Raw genomic sequence first — 27,785 nt, forward strand, 5'->3', positions numbered from 1 at the left:
CTGAAACAGACATCAGACAATTATCGGGTGGAAAAATTTATGTTTTTTATTATGTTATGTATTTTGACTTAACTGCAACTGAAATACTCTTGATGTTGATTTAACATCACCGTCCCTCTTTAGTCTATTATGGAACTCAGTTCATAAGAGCCAGAGGGATTGCTATGATATCGCCTCGGGCTTGTAGTTTTACTATAATATCTGAGTAGCATCCCACTAAAATATATTTACTGTAGCTCTTTTTTCATGGCGGTTGATATGCTACACAGTGAATTAATTTAGCAGGCTTGACTGAGCTGAAACTGAATTAACCTCCACACCGGTCAGTCAGCAGACCAAGTGGATTTATAGGCAGGGAGTGAAGCGGAGTGGAACACACGGACTCCTAATTAAAATCCCTGCAGTCAAATGGAGGACGGATGAAAAGTTACCAATTAAAAAGCAGGTTACACGTCGTTGGCTCAGGTCTGGGTGCCGTAACCTGACTGAAAGCAGGGTTACACACTGAGTTTAATTACCTCTACAGCATAAGGTAATAATGAGAGATTGTAATGTGATAATAAAGTGTGCAGTTTAACAAATTTAACGTTTCTATTAGTCTGACCCCTCTCCAGCACGGCCAGTAACAGGTTGTAGAGTGAAGCAGCAGACAAACAGTGGGCCTATGAAAATGTGAGTTTTTTCTCTCTGCAGCTGACATTTAGCAACAAGACAGAGGACTCAATCACACAAACAGACTGGAATACTGTAATTCTGCCCCCCAGCACCCAGCCCATTAGAAGGGGCCGAAGGTCATGGTTACACCGCTAACCCTAACCCTAACCCTTGTAGTTCAGTAGTAAAAGCAGAAATAGAGTCCTCGTTACAAAATGTTACTTCAGCATATGTACAGCTATATAGGCCATAATATTTACCTAATGTATCCAAGCAAAAGTAAATCCACATATACTTACTGTGGTCAACATTTTAACATGATATCCAAATAACTGTGGTATTGCAGTACTGCAGTAAAGTGAACATTTCATCATATTTTATGTAAAATATCAGTGATACGTAGCTATGGTTAAAGTAAAAAACCATCAGTATTGTGCTTGAATATTAGTGTAAGATGTTTTTGTTTCTAATTTTGTTGTTTTTACAGATAAATGATTTTGTCAACAAGCCTTTAAACTGTAATCATCTTTTTATTTGTTTGTTGTGCTTAATGTGGTGGTGCCTTTAACAACAATCGGAATTCAAAACCATTTCACTCAAAACGTGAGCTAAAAAATAAAAAAAACACAATAAATGCTAAATTAGATTTATGAAAGCTTAAATTTGTCAACTGTGTTATAAATGTGAGAATATTAGACGGTTTATCACATTTTTATCCTCTTTCGTCTCACAGTGCCCGATTAGACTGTACACTTTTCGACGAGTCCCTGAACGCAGCATTGCCTAGCAACAACGCAGCTAGCTTAGTTTTCTCCGCTAGCGCTCAGCGCAAACTTTCTCCGACAAAAATGCCCAAAAAGAAGGAAAACAAAAGCAGCAACAAACAAGACGAGGTGAAGAAAACACAGGAAAGGGAGACTTCAGGAGATAAGAACGGCTCTGACGCCAAAGAGAAAGATTTGTACCTGATTCAGATACGATACTTGACCGAGCAGCTGGAGAGGTAACGTACGTCCAGACAGACAGACAGACAGACGGACATCAAACCACTCAGCTTTTTCTTTAGTCTCAAAGTGGTGTGATACGTTTATCCAAACCAATACAATAAAAAAAAAACGCCACAGAAAGCGGATAAGTATATTATAGCCTTCCTTTTCAAGTTTGATTGTGAAAGAAAATCACTTCGGCTCAACTTTTACGCCATCTGCGCAGCGGCGCTTGTTGTGGTTTTGCTAGCTTGTCCCGTGTTAGCCAAACTCTTCTAAAACTTAGTCAGGTACACAAACTGTGAACTGACTGTACGCAACAAACACCAGCAGGTTTCTAATGTCAAATCACAGACTCACAGAGTAGTTCACCTGTTCAGTGGTCCAGCCATGGAGGAGGATGGGGGGGGGGCAGACATGAACCCCCCCACCCCTTCACAGGCCTCTTAAATGGGATCCTTTTTCCTTTTTGTGTCATTGTATATATCTTTGTTGTCATTTTGCATGTCACTGCAGTAGTTTTTAATCTACTTTGGGGGGGGGGGGGGGGGTTCTTTCTGTGGTTTTGCTTCTCTCTTAGTGGTTGATTTGGTTGCCTTATCTTTTTTGGCTCTTTGTGATTACTGCTACTACTACTTTGTATTGCGTGTGTCTTTCTTCTTTTTTTTACTGAGAGTGAATGTTCTAAGTGTAAGTTACTTTGGATGAAATGAGAGTATAACCTGATGTAATCCCATTGGCTCTGAGCCTATACCCCATACAGCTTTATACATACAGTTTGTACTGTTAGGAAGATTTAAGTCTTTATTCTTTTCTCCTCCAGATACCAGCTGAAATGTGATGATCTGGAGAGGCAGAAGACAGACATGACCCATCAGCACAGTGTCCTGGAGAAAGACAAAATGGACATTGTGGAGTATCTGAAACGCTCCCTGCTGGAGAAGGAGGACGAGGTGGAGGAGCTGTCAGAGCACCTGGAGAATCAGCGTCAGGCTGCTGATAAGGACAGAGATGCTCTGCAGCTGCAGCACAACCAGCTGAAGCAAGAGCTTCAAGACCAGATAGAAGAGCTGTCCAAGGAGAACGCCACACTGGGTGAGACGTTTCTGTGGGTTAACCCAGAATCCTGTTCAGTGCTTGGAAACTTGGAAACTGATAAAGTTATGCAACTCAAACAATGGCAAATGTAAACATGAAATGGCAGGCTAAATATAACATATAACACAAATCGCTGATTTTAGTAGAAAAAGGTGAAGTATTTTGACACAGAATTGTGAGAAACTACATATGTTTACAGTTAAAATTAGAGATTAATATTCTGATGACCACAAACAAGCTAAGCAGAGTAGGAAGCGCGCAAAGCCAAAGAGCAATTGCACTGCTTTTAATGAAAGACTGTCCCCTTCTCTCCTCCTTTCAGTGGCACGGCTGGGTAGTCTGGAGGAGTTTGAGAACCAGAGGGACGAGCTGATGTCCAATATGGAGTCTCTGGAGAAGCAGCTACTGATGAAGGAGGAGGAGCACAAAGCTGACATCCACAGCCTGGAGATGAAACAACTGCTGGAAAAGAGGAGGTGAAGATTGTAACCTAAAGTTACACCTCAAAGGTATGAAAACATACAGTAGAAAAGTTTTTCCCTTCCCTTCCCCGTCTATCCAAAACAGACTGGAGAAGGAAATGGAGAGCCACATGGCAGCCATGGCAGCAGAGGTTCAGCAACTGGCAGACCAGAAGATTCCTGAGACAACCAGAGCAGCCCTGCTGGAGAACGCAGAGGTGAGGGCTCAGTTAAGCCAAATGTCTGAGCAGGCTCAGGTCCTCATGAAGGAGAACTCGGCCCTGCAAGACCGTAAGACTCAACTCAGAATGGACGTGGAGATTTTGGAGAACATGCTCAGTGAGATGTCCCGCAAGAGCTGCTTCCGCAAAAAGGTGAGAATAAGAGAACAGGATAATGGTCTATTCCTGGTTTGTGCTATCAAATTATTGACTAGACATCTTCCCTCCATCAGGCGGCTGAGCAGCTGACAGAAAAGTGTCAGCAGCTGCAGGAGGAGCTGAAGGTCTGCAGGCAGGAGCATCAGCAGCTTCAGGATAAGCACAGAGGGACCCTGGCTGAGATGGATGCTCTCAGGTCAGACTTTAGTCGGTCTCCACTCTGTAGCCCGCTGACTCTCTTTATCCAGGTCCATATTTGTTGACGTTAACATGAACAGGAAAAACACAATCTGCAAACAATCTGCATTATGAAAATGAATAAACAACAATATGAACACAAATCTCTAAAATAAGTCACATTTTAAATCTTTAACTGAGAAGGAAAAATAAATGAACCAGGATGTCTGTTTAGAGTAGACAAAAGACAAGGAAGTACCACAGTACCACAGAAGTACCACAGTATATATACTTGAATTGATCAAAATAAAAATTTGAGTCCAGGAAAATGGTCTCACATCTGCTGTGAAACAGCAACCTGTCAATGCAAATTACCTTGACTAGGAGAGAAAGACCAAATAAAGTTAACAGAAGAATAAAGGTGCATCAGTGCCTCCTAAAAAACCATACAAAAAGAGACTTTTTCTTTTTTAAATAAACTAATCCTGAAAATAAATGCACATTTTTGGTCAGGAAAAAAGTTATTTATTTATATAGTTATTTATATGATTTTACATAAAATGAAATTTCAGAAATGAGATGCAGACAGTTCAGACTAGATTATGTTAAAGGACTGTTACAGCTTATCCAAACAGAACCACGTGTTAACCAACAAAAATCATACAAATAAATTGACTTTTACAATCTGAGCTGTGAAGTTAATCAGACACAGTTTAACTGGAGTGATAAGCCTTGTAATTATACCAGAAAATACTATTTTACTTTACTTTGTTACAATTGAACAGACAGCTGGAACAACAAAAACCTGACCAGAATAGTAGGAACACACTTTAAACTGAAATCTGACTTCATGCAGTCGGCTGCAGAGCTGTGTGTTGAAATGTCCAGCAGATGGCAGTAACATATACAAACAGTCCTTTTTAACAGGAACTTAAAATAAATAAAGAGGTTGACAAAGACGAACAACATATAAACATGCTGAGAAGCAAGAAGGTTCCAACAAAAGAAAATGGAAAACACTTTGTAGGCCATTACATAAATGTGCAGCTCTCTTCGACTTCACTGAGCTTCATTAAGGGTTTGAGCTCCTTTATCAAAGTCGCCATTCTGATTTGGCAGCGAGCACAAAGAGAGCAGAAGCTGAAGGATCTGCTCAGATTACTGATCGTAAACACCACCAGCTGTACACTACATACATGGAAATAGTATAAAGTTCTAATAGTTTCAGGGGGCATCCGGAATTGAACCAGAGACCTCTTGATCTGCAGTCAAATGCTCTACCACTGAGCTATACCCCCACACATGCACTGTTGACCACTGTTGTGTTTTCTTTAGAAAGGACCGGGCCTCACTGTCTGACCAGGGCAGTAAAAACAGAGCTGAGGCGAGTCGGCTGGCCGCAGAGCTACAACGGGAGAGGAGGAAGAGGAGCAGGATGAAGAGCATCATGCAGGAAGCAGCCGTCGCTCTCAGACAAGCTCTGATGGTAAAACAGCTACTTCCTCCCTCTGACTCAGTTTGATGACCTCACAGATACTTCAGTGTGTTGACTGTATCTCCATGTAGTTTTGTCCTCCGTCAGTGAAACTGGTCACTTCACAGTGTGATGTTCATCTCAGCCTGATGAGATCTTGAAAACGTTTCATGACTTTGGCCCTGACGTGGACTCTGCTTCCTGCAGGAGGATCCTGCAGGCCAGGACTTTGGCCCTGGCCAGCTGAAGCCGCTGATGCAGAAGCTGCTGGTGGCCTTGGACAGACCTGCACTCACCGATAAACCGAATGAGCTGCAGACCTCTGACCCCCCAGCCGCCGGGTAATGAACCCTGAACTGCAGCTGCAGACTTCACAGAAAGTTGTGAAATAGACCATGCTTATTCTTTTTTTTTTTTTTTGATTTATATGATATAAATATGTCAGTAGCATTAATGTTCCTCTTCTTTTGTCCTCACAGAGCAGTGAGTCTGGATCCAGTGTCGAGTCTCCAGTTCCAGCTGGCCCGCTACAGACCAGGAGATCTGGGCCTGGTGCCTCCTCCTGCACCAAAACACATCCTCCCCAGGGCTGGGCCGGGCTCCGTCCTGCCTCTGTACAGGTTTGTCAGGACCTCAGAGTCCACCTACTCCGTCTGTAGTAGACCTTTCTGTCTCTTGGAGTCCTCGTAAGTGTAGCAGATTTAGTTTCCCAAAGAAACCTCAAATAAATTAAAGTACAAAAAAAAGTTTATTTCAGAACAGAATAGAAACTGAAGTCGGAGGAGGGAGTGGGTTGAATGTCTTTTTTTTTTTTTTCATTTCTGCAAAATCTCTAAAATAATTTTGTGTGAAATGAAGGTTCGCCTTTTGATGTTAGCAGGAATCTGTAACCGATGGTGGATTCAGTTTGATGTTCTTGAATTATTTCCATCTTTCTTTCAGGAAACCGTTCGGTCCGAGGACGTCAAACTCTGTTAACCCGACTGATTCAGCTGCCCGACGTTTGACCTTCAAACACTCTGTCACCAAACTCAAATGAAAACAAAGGTATCTTTAAAAACAGATAAGACAGCTGAGATCCTTATAATAGGAATCATTTTTTTTCTAGCTTTTTCATAAAAAAACCTAGATATTTAGATATTTGTCCATCTGATGTGAAAAGGTGATGAGCTGCCAACAGTGAATCAGAGAAACCTCATTATTCCGATTCTTATTAGAAATAATGAATATGTAAGTTACCATGTCATTATTATTGCTATTGATGTTTGCCATTTAGACAAACACTTTGTTTTGATATTGACAGTTTCTGATCAACACTGGTGAGATTATATTTTCATATAGATTGTTTTGTTCATCTTAAAATACATCCGGTGCCATTGAAGGTGCGTGCTGCTTCTGGAGTTTAAAAACACACGTTCAGTGGGTCATCCATGAAAAGGCGACACTGGTTAATGTTCTTTAACTGATGTTTATTGTTATTATGGCAAAGTCTCAGGCACTTCAATTCTCATTTGGAGATGAAAGTCAGTACCTTGATGAACACTAGAGCAGGAGAGACAGTTTATATAACACATGACAGACAGAAGACATGAAGACAAAGAGACAGAATAACTACACTAATGACCGCCGTATGTACAATACATATATCTGCATTAAAAACTTTACTTTTGATAAATATATAACTTCATGGATCGTTAGGCAGTAACAGGAAATATTCAAAATACTGAGATTCTTCTTTTTAAATAGATACAAAGGATTTGTATAAAGTTTAAGAGTATTATTTCTATTCACTGATTCGTTCGTCCAAGCTGGGCACGTGTAGGTGAGACTGGGATGTCGAGGTGAGCAATATATACAGGAAATGTTTCCTCTAACATATGGGTAGATTCTTCTCCATCTGTCTACTCTGATGTGTTCAGAAAAAGAAAAATAATCACAAATGCAAACAATGTTTTGGTGCTCTTGAATGATCAACATTGAGCTTTAATGGAAAAAAAAAAAAGGTCGAATTGGCAAAAAAAGGAGGAAAAATAAAATAAAATGAGGCCAAGAAAAAAAAAATCTATTTGTTGATGTTGTGTCCGTGTTGGTCTGAACTCCAGTGGCTGATCTGATGGGATTTGAGGCACCAGCTGGTTACATTCATATTCAAAAAGGACACTTTGGGACAAGTGTGCATATAAATAAAAAAAAAAATAAAAAAAAACCTTCCAGAAAACTCATTGGTTGGTTGATGTTCGGAATCAGCGGCGGGTAAGGCGTCGTTCAAAGTGAACCAATAGCAGCGCAAGGTTTCTGGGAAGAGGCGGGGCCTCTAGTCAAACATGCCTCTCCGGGTCGGACTGGGGGACGTCTTTCTGCCGAGTCGAGGGGTTCCCTGTGAGGACGTCACACACACACAGTAATAAAAATAGAGGACTTGATGGTTGGTTTATTATATCAACTACCAAAATGCTGAAGTGAAGTCATTGCGGTTAAAGATGCGAAGAGTCTTGTGTTGTATTTGACTTAGAGGCTTAATAATAAACGTCTGACAGATCAGACAGACGGATACTTTCACTATCAGCGTCCAGCAGCTCTTTAGTACTGATGATAATAATGATCTAAACTTGGGTCCGTTTTTCTGCCTCTTGCTCTTAAAATGTAAAACGGGGATTGATCATTCTGTATCAGCTGATCAATAATGGATATCTCTCCTAAGTGTTGAGTGTTTGAGCAGAAAAATAAAGCTGACTCAGCACTTACAGGCGACTGGGCTTTGGAGAAGTTGACGTGAGCGTAGAGCAGCACGGCGATGTCCTTGTGTCCTGCTTCCAGAGCGATGGACAGGGCGTTACTCTCATCCTGCAGGAGGGAGGGAGAAAAAGGTTAAAAAAAAAACAAAAAACAAAAACGACAGATTGAAAGCAACAACCCAGCTGCAGTTCCTGTGTGAACTCACGCTGTCGCTGAGCGTGGCGTCGCAGCCGGGTTGGCCCAGCAGCAGCTTGACGATCTCGACGTGGCCGTGTTCGCTGGCGCACATCAGCGCCGTGGAGCCCTCGTCATCCTGGACGTTGACGTCGGCGCCGTGAGCCAGCAGGGCCCGGACCATGTCCATCCTGCCGTGGCTGACCGCCAGCATCAGCCCGGTCTGACCGGCCTGAAACATCAGGAGCAGTTTTATCTGGACTGGAACTGTGATGATTTCACTGTTTTAATACAAAAGCTGGACCTGATGAATGAAGACCACATGGAGGTCTACCTTTAGACCAGAATTTTCAAAATGGGGCTTCCCAAACCAAAAGATTTGCTCTTCAATATGAAACTGTCAACCTTAAAATTCCAAACATTTATCAACACTCACCACCAGGGGGAACTAAAATACAAGTTTTCCTACCGAGGAGTAAAAATATTTGATACTTTTGTATTTCTGATGAAAAAGTGAATCAAAAAGAGGAAATCAGATCAAATCAAAAATAGAACCTTTAAAAGAAGCTTAAATAAAGTTGGTGTATCAGTCCTGAGTCTTTGTGGTTTTAATTTCACGGCTCATCGAAGCCTTAATCATAGTGGGATGGTGCCCTGCCGCTGCCCCCGACCTCTCTGACCTCTGACCCCGACCTCCAGTCACCAACCTGGCTGGCTCGGGCGTTGACGTCACCCTTGCTGAAGAGCTCCTCCACGACGCACATGTCCTTGGGAGTCTCCACCGCCGCCAGCGCCGCCAGCATGATGGGCGTGTATCCAGCCTTGTTCTGCTGGTTCACGTTACACACATCTGAAACGCGCACACACAGACATGTTTAAAGAACTCAGAAGCACCTTGACATACTTTTCTGTCATGGGTGGTCTCAATCAAACCAGCATGTCGTCACTCGGCCTGTGATTGACTCGTCACCGCCGCCTGTCAGTCAACAAAACAGCAGCGTACAAGGACCACCGTCCCTTTGCTTTGCCCTCCCCCATCAAAAAAAAAAAAAGAACAACAACAAAAAAAACCAGGTCCAGGACCTTTAGGTCTGAACGCAACCTTTACATTTTCTAAGGCAGTGATGTCTAAGACTTTTCTAAGACTCTGATGTCTCCTTGGCCTGAAAACAGGCCAGGAGACATCAGAGTCCAGAGTCCGGGTGGGAGGAGGGCGGCAGGGATGGGGGATGGCAGGAGAGGTCCGAGGAACTGGGACGGCGGGAGGACAAAGGCCACAATGGGACCAGGGGGGTGGACATGCTGTCACACAGCACAAGAACACAAAGGGCCGAGCAGACAAAAGGCTTTTCAAGCAGCAAGTGGCTGGGACCTCATCACAGTCTATTGAGCCCTCAGAGAGATCTGGACCTGCTGAGGAGGACTCGGATCCAAAAAAAGAAAAAAACCTACTTTCTCGTCTTCCTCGTGTGCGTTTCCCTCCTTCTTGTCTTTCCCTGAACTCTGAGCGAGCTGTAAGAATATTATATCTAATATTACTGTACGGTTTTGTTCTGTTTCAGCCCGTCAGCCTTTATTCTCTTATTTCTACTCAGCTCTCAGTTTAGTTGTGCTACATATTGTTATTTTTAGGCGCTGCAAAAGAAAATCTGATTAAAGCTGAATGTTCACAGGTTTCACAAACTGTCTTAATTTGAAAGTCTTGGTAATGATTAGAGGGAGAGCCAAAGGCAGCAAACATTTCCTGAATGTTTACTGGCCAAGATGACGTTTGATGCTCGTGGATTTTCTCTTTTTAGGGAGGATGAGCAGAGGGAATTTGATTTGATGAGGAAAACCTCCTCAATGTCAACATTTCTCCGCCGCTCTCACCTGCATCCAGAAGCTTCTTCACCACGTGGAAGTTGGAGTGCGACACGCTGTAGTGCAGCGCCGTGTTGCCGTTCCCGTCGGCCATGTTGACGATGTGCCGCAGCACGGCCGGCGAGATGGACCCAAAGGCCCCCAGGTAGTCTTCCACCATGGCCGCCACCGCCGCCTTCTGGCTGGACACACGGAACCACTCATGCTGCACCGTGTTCAGACAGGCTCTCTGAAAAAATATTGATCATAGGAAAAGCTCAAAGTCACGTCATCGTATTGTCAGCACAAATAAACACAGATGAGCTTCAAGTTTAAAAAAACAAAACTTTATCTGATTATTATCTGATGAAGTTTTGAACCAGATGGATGGAAAAGTAAACAAAGAAAGGCTATTAAGCTAAAATAGATTTATACGATTTCTTTGCTGCTGAATGTGGTTTCTTACTGCAGGTGGGACTAACGAGGGTTAATGCTGAACTAACTGGTTGGTATGATTTTTTTACTGAAAACAGAGAACACCGCCCAAACTGCAGGAGATTCGAGCAGAAACCAAACTCACCAGGTCTTTACTGCTCACAGCTTTGGAGTCACTGAGGTGAGTTTTGAGGACGCCGCAGGCAGCCAACATCTTCTCACTCAGCTCGTACCTGGAAGAAGGTCTGCTGTTTTTAATGAACATTTACATCCTGACAGGGTAGAAACTGTGCCTTTTCTTTCTGGACCATTAAATCTGACACCTTTAAGCCAATAAAACCAAATGAACCAGCTAAAGCTGGACTGAATTTGTCTATGAACCCACCTCTCTCTCGCCTCCCGCTTCTCTGAACTTTCCTCGTTGTCTTTCTTGTCGACCTCCTCGGCTCCTTCGGACTTGAACTCCTCGCCGGCGCTCTTTCCCTCCATCACGTTCTCATTTCCTTCGTCCTCTGCCTCCTCTTCGTCCGACCCAGAGGAACTGCTGTCCTCCTCCGAGCTGGAGTCGTCGCTGGACGTGCTCTCGTACCTGGACCACACGGGGGCGACAGAGACACAAAGAACATTTATGAAAAAGTCAGAGGAAGCACCTTTAACCCCAAACAGATGACAAAACCAGCGTGTTCCAGCCGTCTGACAGGCCAGAGAGTAAAATATTAACGCAGCCCGTCAGCTCAAAGAGCAGAGAGTAGAAATATTTCATGACTCACCCTCCGTTCACCCCGACAAACTGCAGGTTCTTCTTGGTGCCGTTGGAGTCGGCTCGGCCGTCTTTCTTCTTCATGATGGATTTCAGGGTGCTCTGACTGCACGGCTGCCCTGAAGGGGGAGAGAAGAAGAATCATCAGACACTAAATAAAAGCTATATTGGCCTTAAGAAGTTCAAACGAGCTTGTTTTCACAAGCTGTTAACTCGCATGGTGGCTGATACCAAAGCAGCTGAGGAACAAATAGATAAAAACCTAATAAATAAAAGGATCCTGGATGTCTGTGTCTCCTAAGATTTGTGATTCAGCTCCTGTTCCTGGTTCTGTGGTTTGGATCATTTGGGGATGTGATATTGATCTAAATGTGTATTTTGGTAGTTTGTTATAAAAGAAATCAGAATAAACAACAAACACTAAAAAATACGCAAAATAAAAAAGTGTAAAAAAACAAGAAGAGACTCTTGAGCTACTGCTGAGTTTTTTCTCTTTGCAGCAGGAACAACAATCCATCCTGCAGTCGAGAGCAGCCCAACCTGATTAAAACTCATTACAAAGGGCTGATAAAGTCAGGTGACATGATGGAGAGCAGATATTAAGTGTTCGTCTCACGTTCTCTGTGCAGCGATCAGTCAGCCAGGAGCTGCAGAGTTTCCCAAAACCCAGAAGTATCTCACTTATTTTAAGTACAGGCCTTGAAAACCAGGATCCCGGCAGAGAGAACCAGAACGCTCCTGCACATCTGCCAAGACTTGCCTCAGCAGAGGGGCCTCTTTTACTGCTCTTTGCAGGGAGGGGGGCACAACAACTGAGCGTTCGTGTAGCAACATGTATGCAGCTGCGTGTGCACTGTGACCGCTGTGAGCGCAGCAGCACGTTCCCATGTTTTGACAGGTGATGATGTTTATACGCAGAGTGTCAGGGCCGTGTAGATGATCCTGTCCTACTGAAACAGGAACAAACCTCAGCCATCCGCAGCCGTTTCTCAACCCACTCTGATTTTCATGTAATTGCTGAGGAACGGGAGACGGCTTTTTGTTTAGAAGATGCATTCTAGCCTCCAAACCGCAGTTTAACATGAGATCAGATAACTCTGCCGGAAAGAAGATTCTTCCAGCTTCCTTCCCTCATTCAGTCGCAGCTTGAGATTTATTACAGACATCTCCGTTCTTTTTTGAGTTACGACCACCTGATCAAAAATCTGACCATGTCTCTTATTTACTGGTTTATGAATTCCTCGATCTGTCTCCACACCGCACCGTCTGCAGCTTATTTAGATCACAGTTCCTCTTCTGGAATTGCAACGATCTGCCTGTCATTTCTATTTTTAAAGCCGATGTGCTGTTTCTCTCTGGAGAGCTGCTGAGTTATTTCAGAGAGATTCAAGAAGCAGCATTTAATAGTGATGGTGTGAAAAGCCTCCTAGATGTGAGGGTGACACTTCGGTGTTTAATCCAGACATATTTGTTTTTGTACCACTGGGAGGAAAAGGAGGAGTTTTCTAACCTCAATGTGAGTTTCCTGTTAAAATAAAACCTTCAATTAAAAACGCAGAGAACTCAGCAGGAGAATCATCTTAAACACAGACCAAACTCGTCTGATCTAGAGCCAGCTGACCCTCCAACCCACCAAAACAAGATGCAGTGAGTCACGTATTATTCCTGCAGTTTAAAATACTCTGTTGCTATGATGTGATGCCCAACACATGAAAAATCCTGCTGCACCAGCGAACCAAGAACACACACACACACCTATTCCATGAAGTCTGCATCCTGTGTGGCACTACAGAAGGCTGTCAGCTCCATCAGATCTTTTTACAGTTTCTCCTTATTTACATCAAATATGAAATCATGAGCTTGTCTAAATCAAACTCAGTAAAACTAAAGTAGGTTGTTATTTTGAACCCAAATTTGGAGAAACACGGAATGGAAGATTGTTGCTATCAGAAGAAGGTTCAGCTGTTCGGACCAGAACAAAATGAGGAGAAGAAAAAGTGAGTGACGTTTGGACTAATGTTCTCCCATCACTCCCCCGTCTGTTCAGATTTAACGGACTACTTTTAAACACCCCGGACGTCACAATCCAGGCCTCAGAGCCTTCAGGCCCCCTGGACTCTGGAACACCCTTTTTTTTTCCCTTTAACAAAGTCTTACTATCGTTCCTTTACTGCTTTTACTGTATTTGCAGATACATTTAATCTGCCATCTGTAAATATATTTGATGTTTCTTCACAATGACTCCATAAGGCTGATTTGATTTTAGAGAGGTTATCACTAAACATCTGACACTCGGGTGCTGTTGCGAGGGAAGTCGTACCGTGCAGAGCCGTCGACATCTGCAGGTCCATTCGGCTCTTCTGCTCAGCGGCGCTGATCTGCTGCTGAGCTGGCGTGTCGGCCACAGAGAGAGTCTGGGGGCGAAGCTGCTGGCTGAGCTCTGAAACAGGAGCAGAGGGTCAGAAGTTATTGCAGCTTATGACAGCGGACTGGGTCGAGAAAAACCTCCACCTCTACGCCATTATATAAGAAAAGGCTGCCTTTTGTGTCTCAGAGTTGTAAACAGGCTCTTTTGTTTCTTTTATTTCGTAGTGCTTTTTGATAAACTCTTGTTTTTTGGGGGTTCACTCTGTAATTTCCTTTTGCCTTGATTGCACCTTTTGCTAAATTGTCGGCCACCAACAGCTGGTTTGTGTTGCTGTGTGTGTGTGTGTTACAGAGTGAAAGCTGAAACGCAAAAATTCCACTTCAACGGCAACTCCCGTTACTTTGATGTGAAGTTGTTCTCTTGCAGCTTGTGTGAAGTGCTGTGATTATACTGATTTAAAGTTACGAGAAGAGGAGACAACAAAAAACCAAAGGAGGCCAGCAAACTGAGCAGGGACGAGCTTGCACACAACACAAACAACCCCCCCCCCCCTTGCATGAATGAAGGTTATGTAACTTGGAGGGAGCCATGAATCAGCATCAACAGCGAGGTGTTAGCGAGGGCAGGGCGTTCCGCTAAAACAACAAGTGGCCGATTTGTGCGACGTTAACTGGCTCCTGAAAAGAAGTGAGCTCATTGTTGGTTCACGTCCAAAGCCCCCGCTGCATTTTTCAGGGTCAGAGATAACTTCGGCCTGTCCGTTCCCATCAGGGCTCCTCTTCGGGCCGACTGTGACCAATTCAGCAGAAACTGGGCCGGCACTCGGGCCAAAACCACATCTGCAACATCTGTCACTGCTACAGATGTTTCACTGTCCTCTGAAGGAAAATTAAAATCTGTTTCGTAAAAATGAAAACACATTGAAGTTGTTTCATTACTGTGATGTCTTCTCAAAGGAACCCCAGAAAACAACATCATGTCTCTTCCACTCAAAATAAAATAAATTAACCTGTTGATGTCTGACATGAAGATAGAGGATTCCTGCATTGATTTGAATGTTATTAAAGAAACATTCTGAACATTTTGAAGTTCCAGCATGTGGAACTTGTTTAATCTGTTGTGTAATAATTTAATACAAGAAGAAAAATCTGTTCTCTCTCTTCCTTCGGGCATTGATGGTGATCAATTAGTTAGTTTCTGTTGCCTGATGTGACCTTTGACCTCAAAGGAACGGCGTTTGTGAAGATGAGCGTTCTCACCTTTCTCTGAACGAGCAGCGTCCGACTGCACCTTCAGGATGTCCTCCATGCTCCCGTACTTCATGACGGAGTTGATGGATGACAGCGTGCTGACCAGCTGGCTGTTGATGGAGCCGAACTGGGACTGGGGCTGACCGAAGGCCTCTGCCAGCTCGCTGTAGTTCTCCGCCAGCAGCATCTGTTGCTCCTGCAGCAGCTTCTGGACCCTCTCGATGTAATGGTCCAGTCCGGCGCCCTCCTGGGCCGGAGCCTTCAACTGTGCAGGCTCCGCTTTGACCTCCTTGCCACCGTTGTTGCTGGTGACGGATTCAGCTGGCTGGGAGGGGCCACATGCTATGTTTCTAGTTTTTAACCCAACCAAGAAATTCTCGTGGATGCTCACCAGTCCGACCCCACATTCTTTGGTTTTAGCTGAGCTGGACTTGCCGAGGAGGGACTCCACGTCTGTGGTGGTTCCGACAGCAATCGAACGCATCTTTGCTGTCGAGTGAGGGTCTTTGACGAGTCCTTCTCCAGCGGCGACCGTCCTCGTTTCAGTCACAGCTGTGTTGGTCTGTTTATCACAAGTGATCAACACCATTTCAGTGAAAGAGTCCGTTAGAACAGCTGTTCTCGTGTTGGTGGATTTGTTTGCAACCTCTGTCTCAGTATTGGTCTGTTGAGTTGCCGACTCGGGAGCAGCTGTGACACCAGAGTCCACTTTGCTCACGAGAACTGGGTCAGTCCCTTGCGACACCAGTGTCTTGACAGGACTAACGATCACATCGACAGAACAGTCTCCGCAGCCGACCGACCGGGACTCTTTGCTCAGCTCTGTCATGGCTTTTCGGAGGGCCAAGCTGTCCACTGATTCCTCCGTGTTGACTCCCACCTCACAAACCATCAGCTCTATGCCGACCTGTTGGTGACACATCTCCACCCGCCTCCCGACGCACTGGTCGGTCGTCTCCACGAGCTCGTGCACCACCCACCGGTCCATCGGGATGTCCGGGCCCGTGGAGATAGTGGCCATGTTGGGTTTACAGGTCACTCCTACCGAGTGGCTTTCTACAGTTTTGGCAGTGGCAACGTGGCTGAACTCCAGATGGTCGCCCACTCCCTGGCTTCGCATCTGGACTTTGGCCTCCATGCAGACGTTGTACATCTCCGGCCGAACCATCACACCTTTGTCCACTTTTTTCTTGTTCGACCCTCCGGCCGCTTGGAGCTCCAGTTTTAGCTTCCCCATCTCCATCTGGTGGGTGGTTTCTTTCAGCTGGACCTCCAGGCGGTAGATCTTGTCTTTCAGCGATTCGATGGTCTGCTGCTGCAGCTCGATCTCTTTCTCAGCCTCGCTGCTCATGCCCAGCATGGCTTCAGTCACGCCAACCGCAGCACTGCGCGTTTCCTGCCGCTCCGTCACTACTCCTGCGTCCCGTAGACAGCGTTCGTTGTTCGTCTTCCTCTGACCAACAGGGAGGTTGTTCATGTTTTCGTCAGTAACGACGCCAATGGACTTTTGGGCGGCGTGATTCTGTGCGAGGCTGTGAGCCTGAAGTTCGTTCAGATTATTGTCCTGGCTGGTTTTCTCCAGAGCTTGGACCTCTGCAGCCAGACGTCTGAATTCGTCCAGCCGCTGAGCGCTCTGCTCCTTGGCTTCAGGCTCCATGATGTGCAGCTCTGGTTCCTTTTGAATGGGGCCCGGATTCTCCATTTGGTCGACGCAGCCGACGCTGTAGGAACGCTTACGAAAACCTCCAGGACATTGATTTTTGGATTGAGCAGCCAATTGTCTTTTCTCTTCCTGTAGAACAGCAATCTTAACCTGTAAGATAGGAATGGTTTTCACCTGCTCTTCCAACTCTTTCAGCCTCTTGAGGGCGACCACCATCTGCTCCCGGATTTGCTGAAGGTGCAGTGGGCTTACATTGGTGACAGGCGTGGCCATGCCGGAGCTCATGGGGCTGTGGCGGATGGAGCTTCCCACTGACGGTGGATAGTACGGGTTGTACTCTCCGTTGGCGAGGTGCCCGTTAATGGTGAGAGCCTGATGGGTGCTGGGGGAGATCTGGCTTGGGGCCATTGAGCCGGAGTAAGAGGACAGCGAGCTGCTGGAGCCCATCCCGCTGAAGCTGGCAAGACGGCGGCGAGGCAGTGGGGGCTCGCTCTGCAGAGGCTGCAGAAGCAGACGCTCCTGTTCGAGCCGACGACGAGTCTCCATGAGGGTCTTCTCCACCTGGGGGTTGTGACGAGGGGCAAACCTGGGCGAGGGAGGGGGCAGGAGCTGTTTCTGCTCCGCAATGACGGAGTAGGATTGTTGCTGGAGGACTTCACAGGCCGCCCTGGGGAGGGTGGGGGTCAGCGGCGCAGCGACCTGGGGCCTGGGGGTGAAGAACACCGGGGACTGCTTGTCGTCGCTGTTGGAGGAGGACAAGGAGTCTGTGGAGGTCCATTCAGCCTGAGTGTTGCCCCCGCCGGTGCTGCCCCGGGGCACTGCCAAGGGTTTGGCCACTTTGGGCTTCCTCTGGATACTCAGCTTCTTGATGGTGTTGCCCCTCTCAATGTCGTCGACATACTTGAGGAAGTCCAGGTCTAGCTGGTAACCGTAAGGAGTTTCCACATAGTAGGGGGCCTCAGAATCTTTGTCATCTTCTGTGCTTGGGCATCGTTGTCCTCTTTCTGAAAACAGACAGCAAAAGCAAACAGTTTAGTTAAGACCTAAAAGTATCTGCATCACCTCTGGAGCGTCGGGGAAAGTGTTTCCTCGGCACCATAATTTGAGCGTGCAAGTACAAACGCGCTTTAAGTTTCTGACATCTCTGCTGAAGGAGCACGACGGTTGATGTCAGCTCAAAACTATTTCAGATTCAATTAAAACAAAAAAGCAAAACAAAGACAGCGTCATAATGAAATGAAAAGCAAATGCTGGCTGTATGTGTAATGCAGCGAGGGGGGGGGGGCGTGAAAACCAGAGTGTGGAAGTGCAAAGCTTGTCACAGATAAACAGCCTCTTATTTACAAATGTTGGGCAAGAGAAGAGCTGACGGGGTCACTGAGACGGGAAACAACGTCAATATTTTCAGGTCCAAACTCCAAAATCCCTCATGTTTGCCTTTTTTTTTTTTTTTTTAAATAAAGAAGGCAGCATGCTAAAGCTCCCACCATAAAGACAAATAAAAAGACACTTCAATCTGAGTCCAAACTCCACACGTCCGTCTGAAAGTGCAGAGATCAGGAGGCTCGGCTGCGTTGGCTAAATACAGCGTCTTGTTCTTGGTATGCCTGGAACTCTCACCAACTAAAGCAAACACAGGCTGGAAATAAACAGCCCTGCTCTCCGCTTCCTTCCCCGTCCACCCAGCAGCAAGTTCTGCCGTCAATCCTTCCCATTCAGCTGAACCAGAGGTGGTGGTGCTGGTGCTGGTGGCAGGCTGGGGGGGGGGGGGGGGATTACAAAGCTAAGCCTGCTGCTGAACACCTTGTTGTTAAAGCTTCACTCACCTCAGACCAGCAGCATATTCTTCATTACTTTTTTTTTTTGTTACAGATTTCTTCTTCACTGCCTCCTCGCTCCGTTTTAAAAAGAACAGGATTTACTGTCTTCTGTCTATCAGGCAGGACTGCTGGTTCTCCTCAGCGGGTGTGTGTTTGGGGGGGGGGGGGGTCAGAAAATCCCACTATTGGTGTAAAACCAGGCACAGCACAGCACAGCTCCAGCTCTGGCCCACTATTGGACAGCTGCTTCCTCCAATCCTGTGAGGCCCTGGGCCGGGCGCTTCCCTCCCCGAATAAGAGTCCTGTTCTTCGGCTGAGGGGTGGAGGGGGGGGGGGGGACTCCTGACAATAACAGTCTGTTTTTAAGACAAACCGTTTCTCTGCTGTTCATGCCAAACTTTCAAACTCTGCTTTATGTTGAATCCACCTTTCCTGAACACACCTTCAGCTGATCTGTCGAATCCACGTACTGATGCACATCGTGACACATTTCTGAGCAAATAAGTTTTGTTTTAGTCCAACTTTTAATCTAAATGTCTCCAACTAACTGTTTAAAACCAAACAATATTCCATAAAGCGAAACTTTTCCTCCTGAGACACTGAGTCCAACATTTTTGTCATTTTTTCCCACAGTAAGTGACTGAAAAGATGGACTTGTTACATGAATTTGTCAAAATAAAGCTCAAGCTTCAAGCTGAGCAACTTGAATGAGCCAATATTTTGAAAACAGAAATATAATTGAGTGATTAGAAACTAAAACCCTGGCTGTGTTCTCTCCGGCCCCCCTCCCCTGGTGTAAATAATATCAGAGGCAGGACAGTCACGATCTTGTGCCGTCTGGTTTGGAGGACTCTTGCTGGCACGGGTTCCCGAGCGCTGACTGGGAGCCCTTTGGTACCGCAAGGACCCCCAACAGCTGAGCGATGACCTCATGGACGCAGGACAACTGAAAGGGTCGCGCTCCAGTGACTTGGAGCCGACGGCGACCCCGGCGAGCGCCGGGAGTCTTTGGCCCAGTTATCTACAGCTGTCACACCGTCAGCTCGACGGGGATTACACAACTCCGACACCATCTGCAGAGTCCTGGGATCACCGCCTGAACTGCGTCTCTGATATTTCTTCCTTCAAATCAAACTGCAGGAGCGACCAACAAAGGAGGCATGTTCTCTAGATGAGGTGATTCCCTGAAACTTTTCCAAACGTTTTCCCAAACTGAGCTCCGCCACAGTGACTAAGCACGAAGGAACTTTTTCATCGGCCTCCTCCTTGATAAAGCCGAGTCTGTGAAAGGACGAGAAAAAACTGAAAATATTGAGACTATCTTTCAAAAGTGTTTTTGTTGATGGCATATCTAAATATTTTAGATCCTGATGATGTCATCAGTATTATTCTGTCCATTAGGTGTGGATGACATCTAAAATGTAACCTTATGAGACGGACCATCAGGCTTATTTCAGATCAGGAAGTTTTGGTTAATATCATCAGATTTTGATCTAATCCTGATTTCCTTCCTCTGACCTGCATGCAGAAACAAGCTGTTGACTTGTTGGACCTGAACTGTTCTTCGTCCTCACCTGAACTGACTCTTCAGTTTCGTTAATGTGGGTGAAGATTGTGATTTTTTTTCCATTTTCAGATTACAGATAATCAATCAGTCAATATCTAAGACGTTCTCTTTTTTTTTTTAAAGCCGTCATATCGTCCTTGCATAGCCGGGGTTGCTGACATGTTGAGTAACTGTGTGTGTGTTTGGGGACTATTTTCAGCATTTGCTGCCCTGGTGAGTATTTCAGGATGGCAGGACATTGACTGCCGTGTGTGACTTCACTGAACAGAAATAAGAGAGGAAAATGATATTTAAAACAGCGTTCAGAGCCGCTCCCCTCAGCCGGGATGTTATTTTTGAGATATTTGCAGAGATAGCGTGGTCGATTCAAACATCAGATCGGCTGACTGAACACAGTTGTTGTTTAGTCAAACTCTCTGATAAGGGACGGAGCCGCAGCGGTCTAATTACTGACGGCTCATTCTGGAGCCAGATTCACTGACAAGTTCTAGATTAGATTAGATTTCCACTTTAACAGACACATGAAGCAAAATATCCAAACTTTGGGCCTTTTGGTCCTTTCGACCCTCCAACATCGTCTTTGTTACTTTGAGCCCTTGAGCTCTCTCCCTGTTTCTCTGAGAATATTTTTCTGAGAGCCAATTTGGGCCTTGATGTTGAATCTGTGAGGAGAAACACACTAACAGGGTCTGTTTTATTTTGCCCCGGCTCTATTAAAGTTTAAATTTAGACTTGACAAAGGCCTTTTAACTTCCAGAGCTCCCTCCGACACCGAATAAATGAGGCTACTGGTCTAAATCTGTCTGCCAGTTGTTTGTCCTCCAACCGGAGAAGAAAAGCCTCCTGCTCTCAACTGACTGATGTTCAGTTGGTAAATCCAACGTCCCACTTCACAGGCTGCCTGATTTATCTCATCTACTCAGCCATCGATCGGTGTGAAAACTGGATATTACACCGATATTTGGTGACAGAAATCATCACAGTTCCAGTTTTATTGGATGTTTTTTGGGGGAAAATTATAATAATCCAACTTCTCCTATTTATAACGTCATCATCGTCATTTTAAACTGACAGCTTTGAATCCTTTAATGCACCAACTTACAACAAAATGACTGACTTTTTACTGTCCCGTCCCGTTTGTTTGTTTTATGAAGTCTAGTTTTTTTTTTTTTTTTGGTTGGTTCTTGCTCCATTTATATATCTTTGCAAATTGCATATTTTGCGAAGTCTTCTGTGAGTCTTGAGAAGAAGAAAAGAAGTGATAGAAATAGAAGCACTTCTGGTTACAGCTCAGTGAGTAAAAGAGGATGAGCTGAATGTTTCAGCAGGAAAGCTTCAATGAAACAATCTCCTTAAGTCCTAACTTTCTTTAAATAAAGGGGGCAGTACAACAAAACTCAGCTGCCAGGACACGTTTGTTGGTGTCCTGGTTTGACAGAGACGTTCTCATAGAAACAGCTGCAGAGTGAAATAATACAGTAAAGGGCTCAGTTTGTGCAGCACAATAACAAAGGGCATGATGCAAAGGCGTGCACACACGCACACAGACACACAAACCCAGCCTGGCATTTCCTGGCTCTGCCTGTGAACTGCATTCGTTTAATTCCTCACAAAAAGGCCGAGCCAACGTTTGATCAGCACCTTCAACTGCAGCAGCTCAACACAACCGACAGTGAGACACATCCGCCCACAAAAAACACAGGAAACAAGATAAAATGAACAATGAGCACATTAAAGCTGAACATTCCTGCCCTTTTCCCAGCGAGCAGAGGCCGAACAGACGGAGCTGAGCCACTCGCCGTGATGCATTCGCTTCTCCTAGGAACTAGCACCGCTGTGCCAAACGCTGCTGCCAAATTCAACAGATTAACCCTCTGCATGATGATGCAGAGCGGAGGAAATGTTTGGGCTTCCTCTGCAAACAGCGAAAACCTTCAGCCACCTCGGTGCTTTCTCATAGATGGTCAGGATCAACAAATGTTGAAAAATGTTGGTTGAATAGGAAATGTTCTCCGCTGTCGGTCCAGGCCCGGAGGGTCATCAGGCCTGAGCTGATGCAGTGAAGATCATTTTCCCACCAACATCTCCTGGCTCATTTCGAAGTCTGACGCCAACGTCCGCACAAAAAGCTCATAAGCTCGTCTTTTTTATAGAAAGGGGCCATTTCTCGTTTTCCCTCTCGCCTGGTTTCTGGCCAGAAGAGGCTGATGGAGGTCGTTGCTCCACAACAGTGTCGGCCATTGTTGTCTTTACAACACAGGAGGTGACAATACGACCTCTGAGCGGCGCTGCAGCTTCAGGCCAGATCGAGGCAGCAGTGAGCCGCTACTGAAAAAAAACAAACAAACAAAAAAAAACCCCACAAAAACAACAAAAACAAAAAAAAAAAATTACAGGACAAGCTGGTTATCGTGCTAATGTCAGCGGACGACTTCCCATGAAATTAAAACAAGAAGCTTCGAGCTGCTGTATTTGGAAGATAACTCCCGGACTAAAGAGAAGCCGACTCGACTGACCATCGTGCTGCTCGGTGTGGCACGATGTCTGCCAACTGCAGACACACATTTTAAATCGTGACAATGAAGCCATCACCGCACAAAGAGGGCCAGTCACACTTTAACAAACCACAACTACATTAACTCACCACTCATTGTGGCATGAAGACAGTAAGAGTCCAGAGCTGCCAACAATTATACTGTGGCGTTTACAGAAACCCGGCCCCCGTGCCCCCTCTTGGCACGCAGCACTTACACAAACACACAATAGGAGTGAGACTGGACGGTACCGTTGGGTGTTTTTAAGTGGCAGCTGGGTCCATCCCCGCTGGGGACACCAGACCATTTCAGTGGGTTTGAATATGTTGAGGGGGGGGGGGCAACAAATGGGCCCCCTGGGTTTTCTGTCCACAGCACACTGGTGGTATTCAGAGCAGACCAACTCCACGATGGTCCCGACACGGCAGGGTCTTTAATTTGGACGACCAGACTTGGAGTGCCGTTCTTGTTAATGTGTCACCACACAGACGACACACGCGGTCTGAAGGTAGACCTCCGTGTGGGCTTGGGTTATAAATCAGGTCCAGGTTTTATATCGATGCTGTCACAGTATCAAAAGGTCTCAGTACTCGAGGCCTGTATTCAGAAGCGGGGCCTTGAAACCGGCTGACAGAACTTTCTGAACATTGCGATGTCACAACAACGCAGTCCCCGCCCTCAGCCAAGTCCAGTCCAGTCCAAGTGGACCCACCACAATCACTCAGAAAAAAGCCAATCAGAAGTGAGAATCAAAGCCTCAAAGGAAGTTACACACAAAAACATCAGATGGATTGGCCTGATTGATCCGTTATCCGTTTTTTTTTTTTCTGCCCTGGTTCGTTCCCAACTACAACCATTTTCTTGAAATGCTTCTCGTGCAGCAGGTGACCACTTTAGCATGTAAAGTGCCAACACTGCAGGAGCTATTTTTACAGAGTGCCCGGGGCAGGAGGTTAGCTCTGTTAGCGTAGCATTCCTCTTTTCTTTTCTTTTTTCTTTTATAAATTACATGTTTTGTAAAACCTGAAACAGCCGATCCACTTATTATGTTTTCGCCCCTCCACACTGAAGTTCTGGTCTTCAGGGTCAAGTTTGGGTGCATTCCTGCAGGGATTTGGAAGCAACGAGCTTCACTCTCTCCTGTTAGTCTCCCAGGAATGTGAGAGGCCTGCAGGTGTGTGTGTGTGTGTGTGTATGTTCAGAGCCGATGACAGCGTTTATTTCACACCGAGCCGCGGAAATCTCCTGTACATGTGCGACGCTGCATGAACGTACGAGCTCATTGTGTTTCAGAAGAGAGAAACAAGTTAGAGGGGAGACAGCTAATGTTTAACATTCCTGCAGCGACGTGCACAACAAGCATACAGAGTCAAGAGAAAAAACGCTTTTCAGTATTTAAAGAAGATTTCTATCATTGTTTTATAAAAAAAAAAAAAGCAGCTAATGAAGCTAATTCATTCCCCCATTCTGGGAAAAAGATGTCCTGGTGTCCGAGGAGTCTTTGTGTAATTTAAATTTGTGGCTTTTATATATTTTTTAAAATCATAGTTTTTTTTTTCCCTCTTTACTGTTATTAAAGATCGGGATTATCGTGACAACAGACGTAAACAGAGCCTGAAGAGTTCCTGAATGAGAGGAGCTGAAAGTTAATAATCCTCTGACTGTTTTCAGGCCGCAGCGAAGAGCTTTCACTCGCCGTGGGGACAGATGTGCTGCAGAAGTTGGCCAGTTAAATATACGTGACACAAACATGTAACCGGACACTTCGTCCACGTTTAGTCCCTTTGTGTCCTCCGTCACGCTGAGTTTTATTTAGCCAGGATGAGCTCACGGCGTTCACGAGGCGATCACTTGACATGTAGGGACACATTTACTGACAATGCACCATGGGAAAACTGAGGCGACTGTAGGACCAAATCTGAAACAAACACGTGAGCCACAGCAACACAGAAAACGACAGCAGGCAAACATCAAATAATGCATGTCTTTGTGCGTTACCTGGATCGTTGCCGTTCACGTGCATGGTTTGAGCCATGGCTGCAGCTGCGTGCTCTCAGTCCCACAACAAGACCGGTCAGTGCGGTCATGCAACCGCCATGCATCAAGTCCAGATTACCATGCAACCTGCAGGCTGAGACAAAACACAACGGAAGCATTAAGTGAGTCGCATGCAGATGTCAGAGCTCTGGATCGGGATCAACAGTGATGAGTCTTATTTCGGTTATTTGTGCGTTTTAAAGGTCGATCACATCTTTCTGGGGGCTGAAGGTCCCTGAAGGCAGCTCACCCCCCCACAGGTGTGTTCGAATCTGAACAGAGGTCCTGTGTGCACGACGCTGGTCATCATCAATGGAAACTTTATGAGAGAGAACAAAAGAGCTATTCTCCCCCCACCAAGAACAAGGAGTCCACACTGGGGGAGAGGAGAAGGGTGGTGGTGGTGGGTCGACTGCATGTGGCCCTGATCTGACCCCCCCAGTCATCTTTTAATGGACTTCAAATTCACTGCAGTCAACATTTTGTTCATTAAAACATCTCATTTTCTGTTCATTGTACAAATCAAACCATCAGATTCAACATAACAGTCAGCAACACTTATTATTATTATTATTATTATTATTATTATTATTATTATTATTATGTCAGTCATCCTTTTTTTCTACAACAAAAAGAATTCTGACTTTTCTCAGACTGGATTCAACTCATCTATCACAATAAAGTTCAAACTGAACTCATCACCTGGATAAAAGTGCGAAATCACAAACCACAACAATGTTATTTTAACGATGATGTGTGCTCTGTCGCACAACGCAACATGTTATAACATTTAAATCAGGCAGCTGCTGCAGTTTAGACATTACACTTCCACATTTCATTGGTATGTAGATTAACTGTGCAAAAACATTTGTCCGCATCTGTCTAATAACTTTGTGTATTTAAGGGACTAAAAGCGGTGTTGACCTCTGAGTCTGAGAACAGACGACCTTTACAGAACAAACCCAAATGAAGAAGCGCTGCAGTTTAAAGTGTCGGCGCCAACAGAGTTAACTTCCTGTTCACGACATGCAGGGAGGACGAAGACCAGCGCAAACATCTCATGCTTGATCCAAATGTTAAAAAAAAAAAAAAAACACAACCCCAAAAAACTAAACAACAACATAGAAATTGGAAAGTAAATGGCCAACTCCGTGCAAAGAAACGGTGAACGTCAGACTGACCAAACATCTCCCAGACGTCTTGCTCCATCAGCTGCCAGAATGCAAACCTGCAGGAAGGAGAGAGCTTCTAAAGTCATCATCTGTTCGCCGACAGATGAAGGTTGCACCCAAAGTTACACTTTCGTACTTTAATGTATTATTCGTGGCTGCGATCGGCTGATTAGAGATCACATTTACGGAGCTCTCCTGTTCCAGTTACACTTTTTTTTTAATCTCACCACTCTAAGTGTTGTTTACAACGCATGACGATCATTTGACACATTTTGTGTCAACTGAAAATCACAACCTGGCCTTTTTCCAATATTCAAATCTCAGTGGCTGCAGATTTTTTGTTAGTTTGTGTCAGAATGTGTAAAATAAGACTTTCCTTTCCTTCCTGCCGCAGCTGAACACCAACAGATCTTGAAATCCTGAGGAAAGCGTGACTCCTTCTGTCACATGCACGAGTTCCTGATTTAAAACTGGCCGGCAGAATTAACGCGTCACATCTGTGGGCACGTTGGCTTTCCTCCTTTAGATCGTCAGGTCAGATGGAAAAAAGTCTGCCTGCCTCAGACAAACCTTCATCAAAACCAAAACACCGAACTCTCCGACTCCACCAGCTTACCTGCAACTCTCATTCTCCACTTCCTCGTCTCTGTGCGCAGGTAGCAAACACACAAGTGAGTGCAAAAGGCCCCCGACAACGAGCCTACACCAAAACTGTCCTCTGAGAAGTGGGGGGTACGTTTCACAGCTAAGATTAGACGACTTCCTCAGATGACAGCCAAACGATCTGAGTCCTATAAGAGGAAAGAGGACTTTAAGGCTGTTTGGGGAGAAGTGACCCCTCCACTGGGCCTCCAGGTGAGACCCCCCCCCACATCACTGCACAACAACACAAGGGAACGCAAAGCCTGTTCATCCCAGTTACTTATTAACCAACACAGTGGTGTTCTCCCATCAGGCCCCATGAAACAGGAAGCAGGCTGATTTCAAAATAAAACACCTGTTTATCCTCCTCATCAAGAGTATTTGACAAATTAATGGAGCTGATACTCAACATGAGCGCCGTAAATGAGTCATGTAATTGTTTCCTGGTTCAAACCTCGAACGTTTCAGAACTGCTGCTTCTCTTTATTTACTCCATTTCAAACCAGCATTAAAATGTTTCATCCAAACTACAACTGAATTTCTAACACTGATTAATCATTCGTTCTATCAAACACTGAAATCCTGCTGAACTGAAGGTTGTTGCTGCATCTGAGTCCCAAAATAAAAAAAAAATTTAAAAATGCAAACATTCAGTTTACAAGAATCCAAAAAGAGGAAAAGCATCAAATGTTCTTTTAAAGAGGCAGAATTCTGATATTAAGTATCTTAATGACAAAACCTTCTTTTTCTAAATGATTCAGTTAAAAAAAAAAACTGAACTCTACTTGAACCTGTCAGAGGCCCAAACTGGTGCTGCGTCCTCGTGGCCTTTCAGACTAATCCAACACTTCCAGACAGTTTAAACTCACTCACCGTAAAACAAAAGATCTAAAAGTTCATCTGATCCAAGTCGGGCACACGAACCGCAAGTCGAAGTAAAGTCAAAGAGGAGAAGGAGACCAGATGAACCTGTTTAGTTCCTTCTCAGCTGTTACATAAAGACGTGTTCAGGTTCAGGTTCCTGTTCGAGGCGAGGCGTGTGCCTGCGTTTAGAACAAACACGCCTAAATGATTTATTGGGACACCAGAGACTTGAAGAAGATCTTTTTAATGATCAAACACGGTTCCCGAGCACGTCACCAATTTAAAGTAAATACACGTGAAAGACAAGTCTGCGAAAGCAAATCTACAGCGATTGGTTAGTGAACACATTCAGCAACAGAGCTGAATTTTTTTTTTTTTTTTTTGGGAGTTAACACTTTAATCATGGTCAGCTTTGAGTTTTGTTCATTCCTGCCCCCCCCCCCCAAAGAGCCTGTGTACTTTAGCTGTCAATAAACTCCGTCCCTCTGCCTTTTCAGCGCCACATTGAGTAGAAAATTCCCTGCGTGCTGGCAGGATGTTCACATTTTCCACCCTGAAAACACACGCAGCTCCAGCTCGTCCTGCGGCGCTGAATATTCAACAGGCCTGTTTTTCCCCTAATAAAGTCAGAGCTGCAGCTTTATGGAGGGAAAACCGCCCGGAGAGAAACTTTTAATGGCGTGAAAACACA

At 45.2% G+C, this 27,785-nt stretch overlaps 2 protein-coding genes and 1 non-coding gene across 7 annotated transcripts in view; 1 reads left to right on the forward strand and 2 right to left on the reverse strand.

The window, feature by feature from the left end:
* The first annotated feature begins 1,502 nt into the window (after positions 1-1,502).
* LOC115048671 (cilia- and flagella-associated protein 157-like) lies at positions 1,503-10,136 on the forward strand. Its single transcript, XM_029510341.1, has 10 exons — positions 1,503-1,657; positions 2,464-2,735; positions 3,061-3,214; positions 3,306-3,573; positions 3,654-3,775; positions 5,092-5,242; positions 5,438-5,571; positions 5,710-5,850; positions 6,173-6,277; positions 9,940-10,136. The coding sequence occupies exons 1-9, from the start codon at positions 1,503-1,505 to the stop codon at positions 6,267-6,269; spliced, it is 1,494 nt and encodes a 497-aa protein (XP_029366201.1). The 3' UTR covers positions 6,270-6,277; positions 9,940-10,136.
* Positions 4,983-5,054, reverse strand: trnac-gca (transfer RNA cysteine (anticodon GCA)). The gene has a single exon. It is a non-coding gene; the product is annotated as a tRNA-Cys (tRNA).
* Positions 6,689-27,785, reverse strand: part of kank1a (KN motif and ankyrin repeat domains 1a) — a 41,024-nt gene continuing 19,927 nt past the window's right edge. For 3 of the 5 annotated variants that reach the window (XM_029510339.1, XM_029510335.1, XM_029510337.1), the window contains exons 2-12: positions 24,378-24,510; positions 14,805-17,462; positions 13,498-13,617; positions 11,188-11,296; positions 10,803-11,006; positions 10,563-10,650; positions 10,013-10,232; positions 8,848-8,990; positions 8,172-8,372; positions 7,976-8,074; positions 6,689-7,607 (exon numbers count right to left, since the gene is read on the reverse strand). In XM_029510339.1, the coding sequence (XP_029366199.1) occupies positions 7,545-7,607; positions 7,976-8,074; positions 8,172-8,372; positions 8,848-8,990; positions 10,013-10,232; positions 10,563-10,650; positions 10,803-11,006; positions 11,188-11,296; positions 13,498-13,617; positions 14,805-17,462; positions 24,378-24,414 (3,942 nt within the window). In that variant the 5' untranslated portion in view covers positions 24,415-24,510 and the 3' untranslated portion in view covers positions 6,689-7,544. Of the gene's footprint in view, positions 7,608-7,975; positions 8,075-8,171; positions 8,373-8,847; positions 8,991-10,012; positions 10,233-10,562; positions 10,651-10,802; positions 11,007-11,187; positions 11,297-13,497; positions 13,618-14,804; positions 17,463-24,377; positions 24,511-25,597; positions 25,645-26,204; positions 26,816-27,103; positions 27,184-27,785 lie in introns of those variants that run through there. The other 2 variants (XM_029510338.1, XM_029510340.1) reach the window with 2 other exon arrangements.

Source organism: Echeneis naucrates, chromosome 9 (assembly GCF_900963305.1).
Source record: "Echeneis naucrates chromosome 9, fEcheNa1.1, whole genome shotgun sequence".
Classification (NCBI taxonomy): domain Eukaryota; kingdom Metazoa; phylum Chordata; class Actinopteri; order Carangiformes; family Echeneidae; genus Echeneis; species Echeneis naucrates.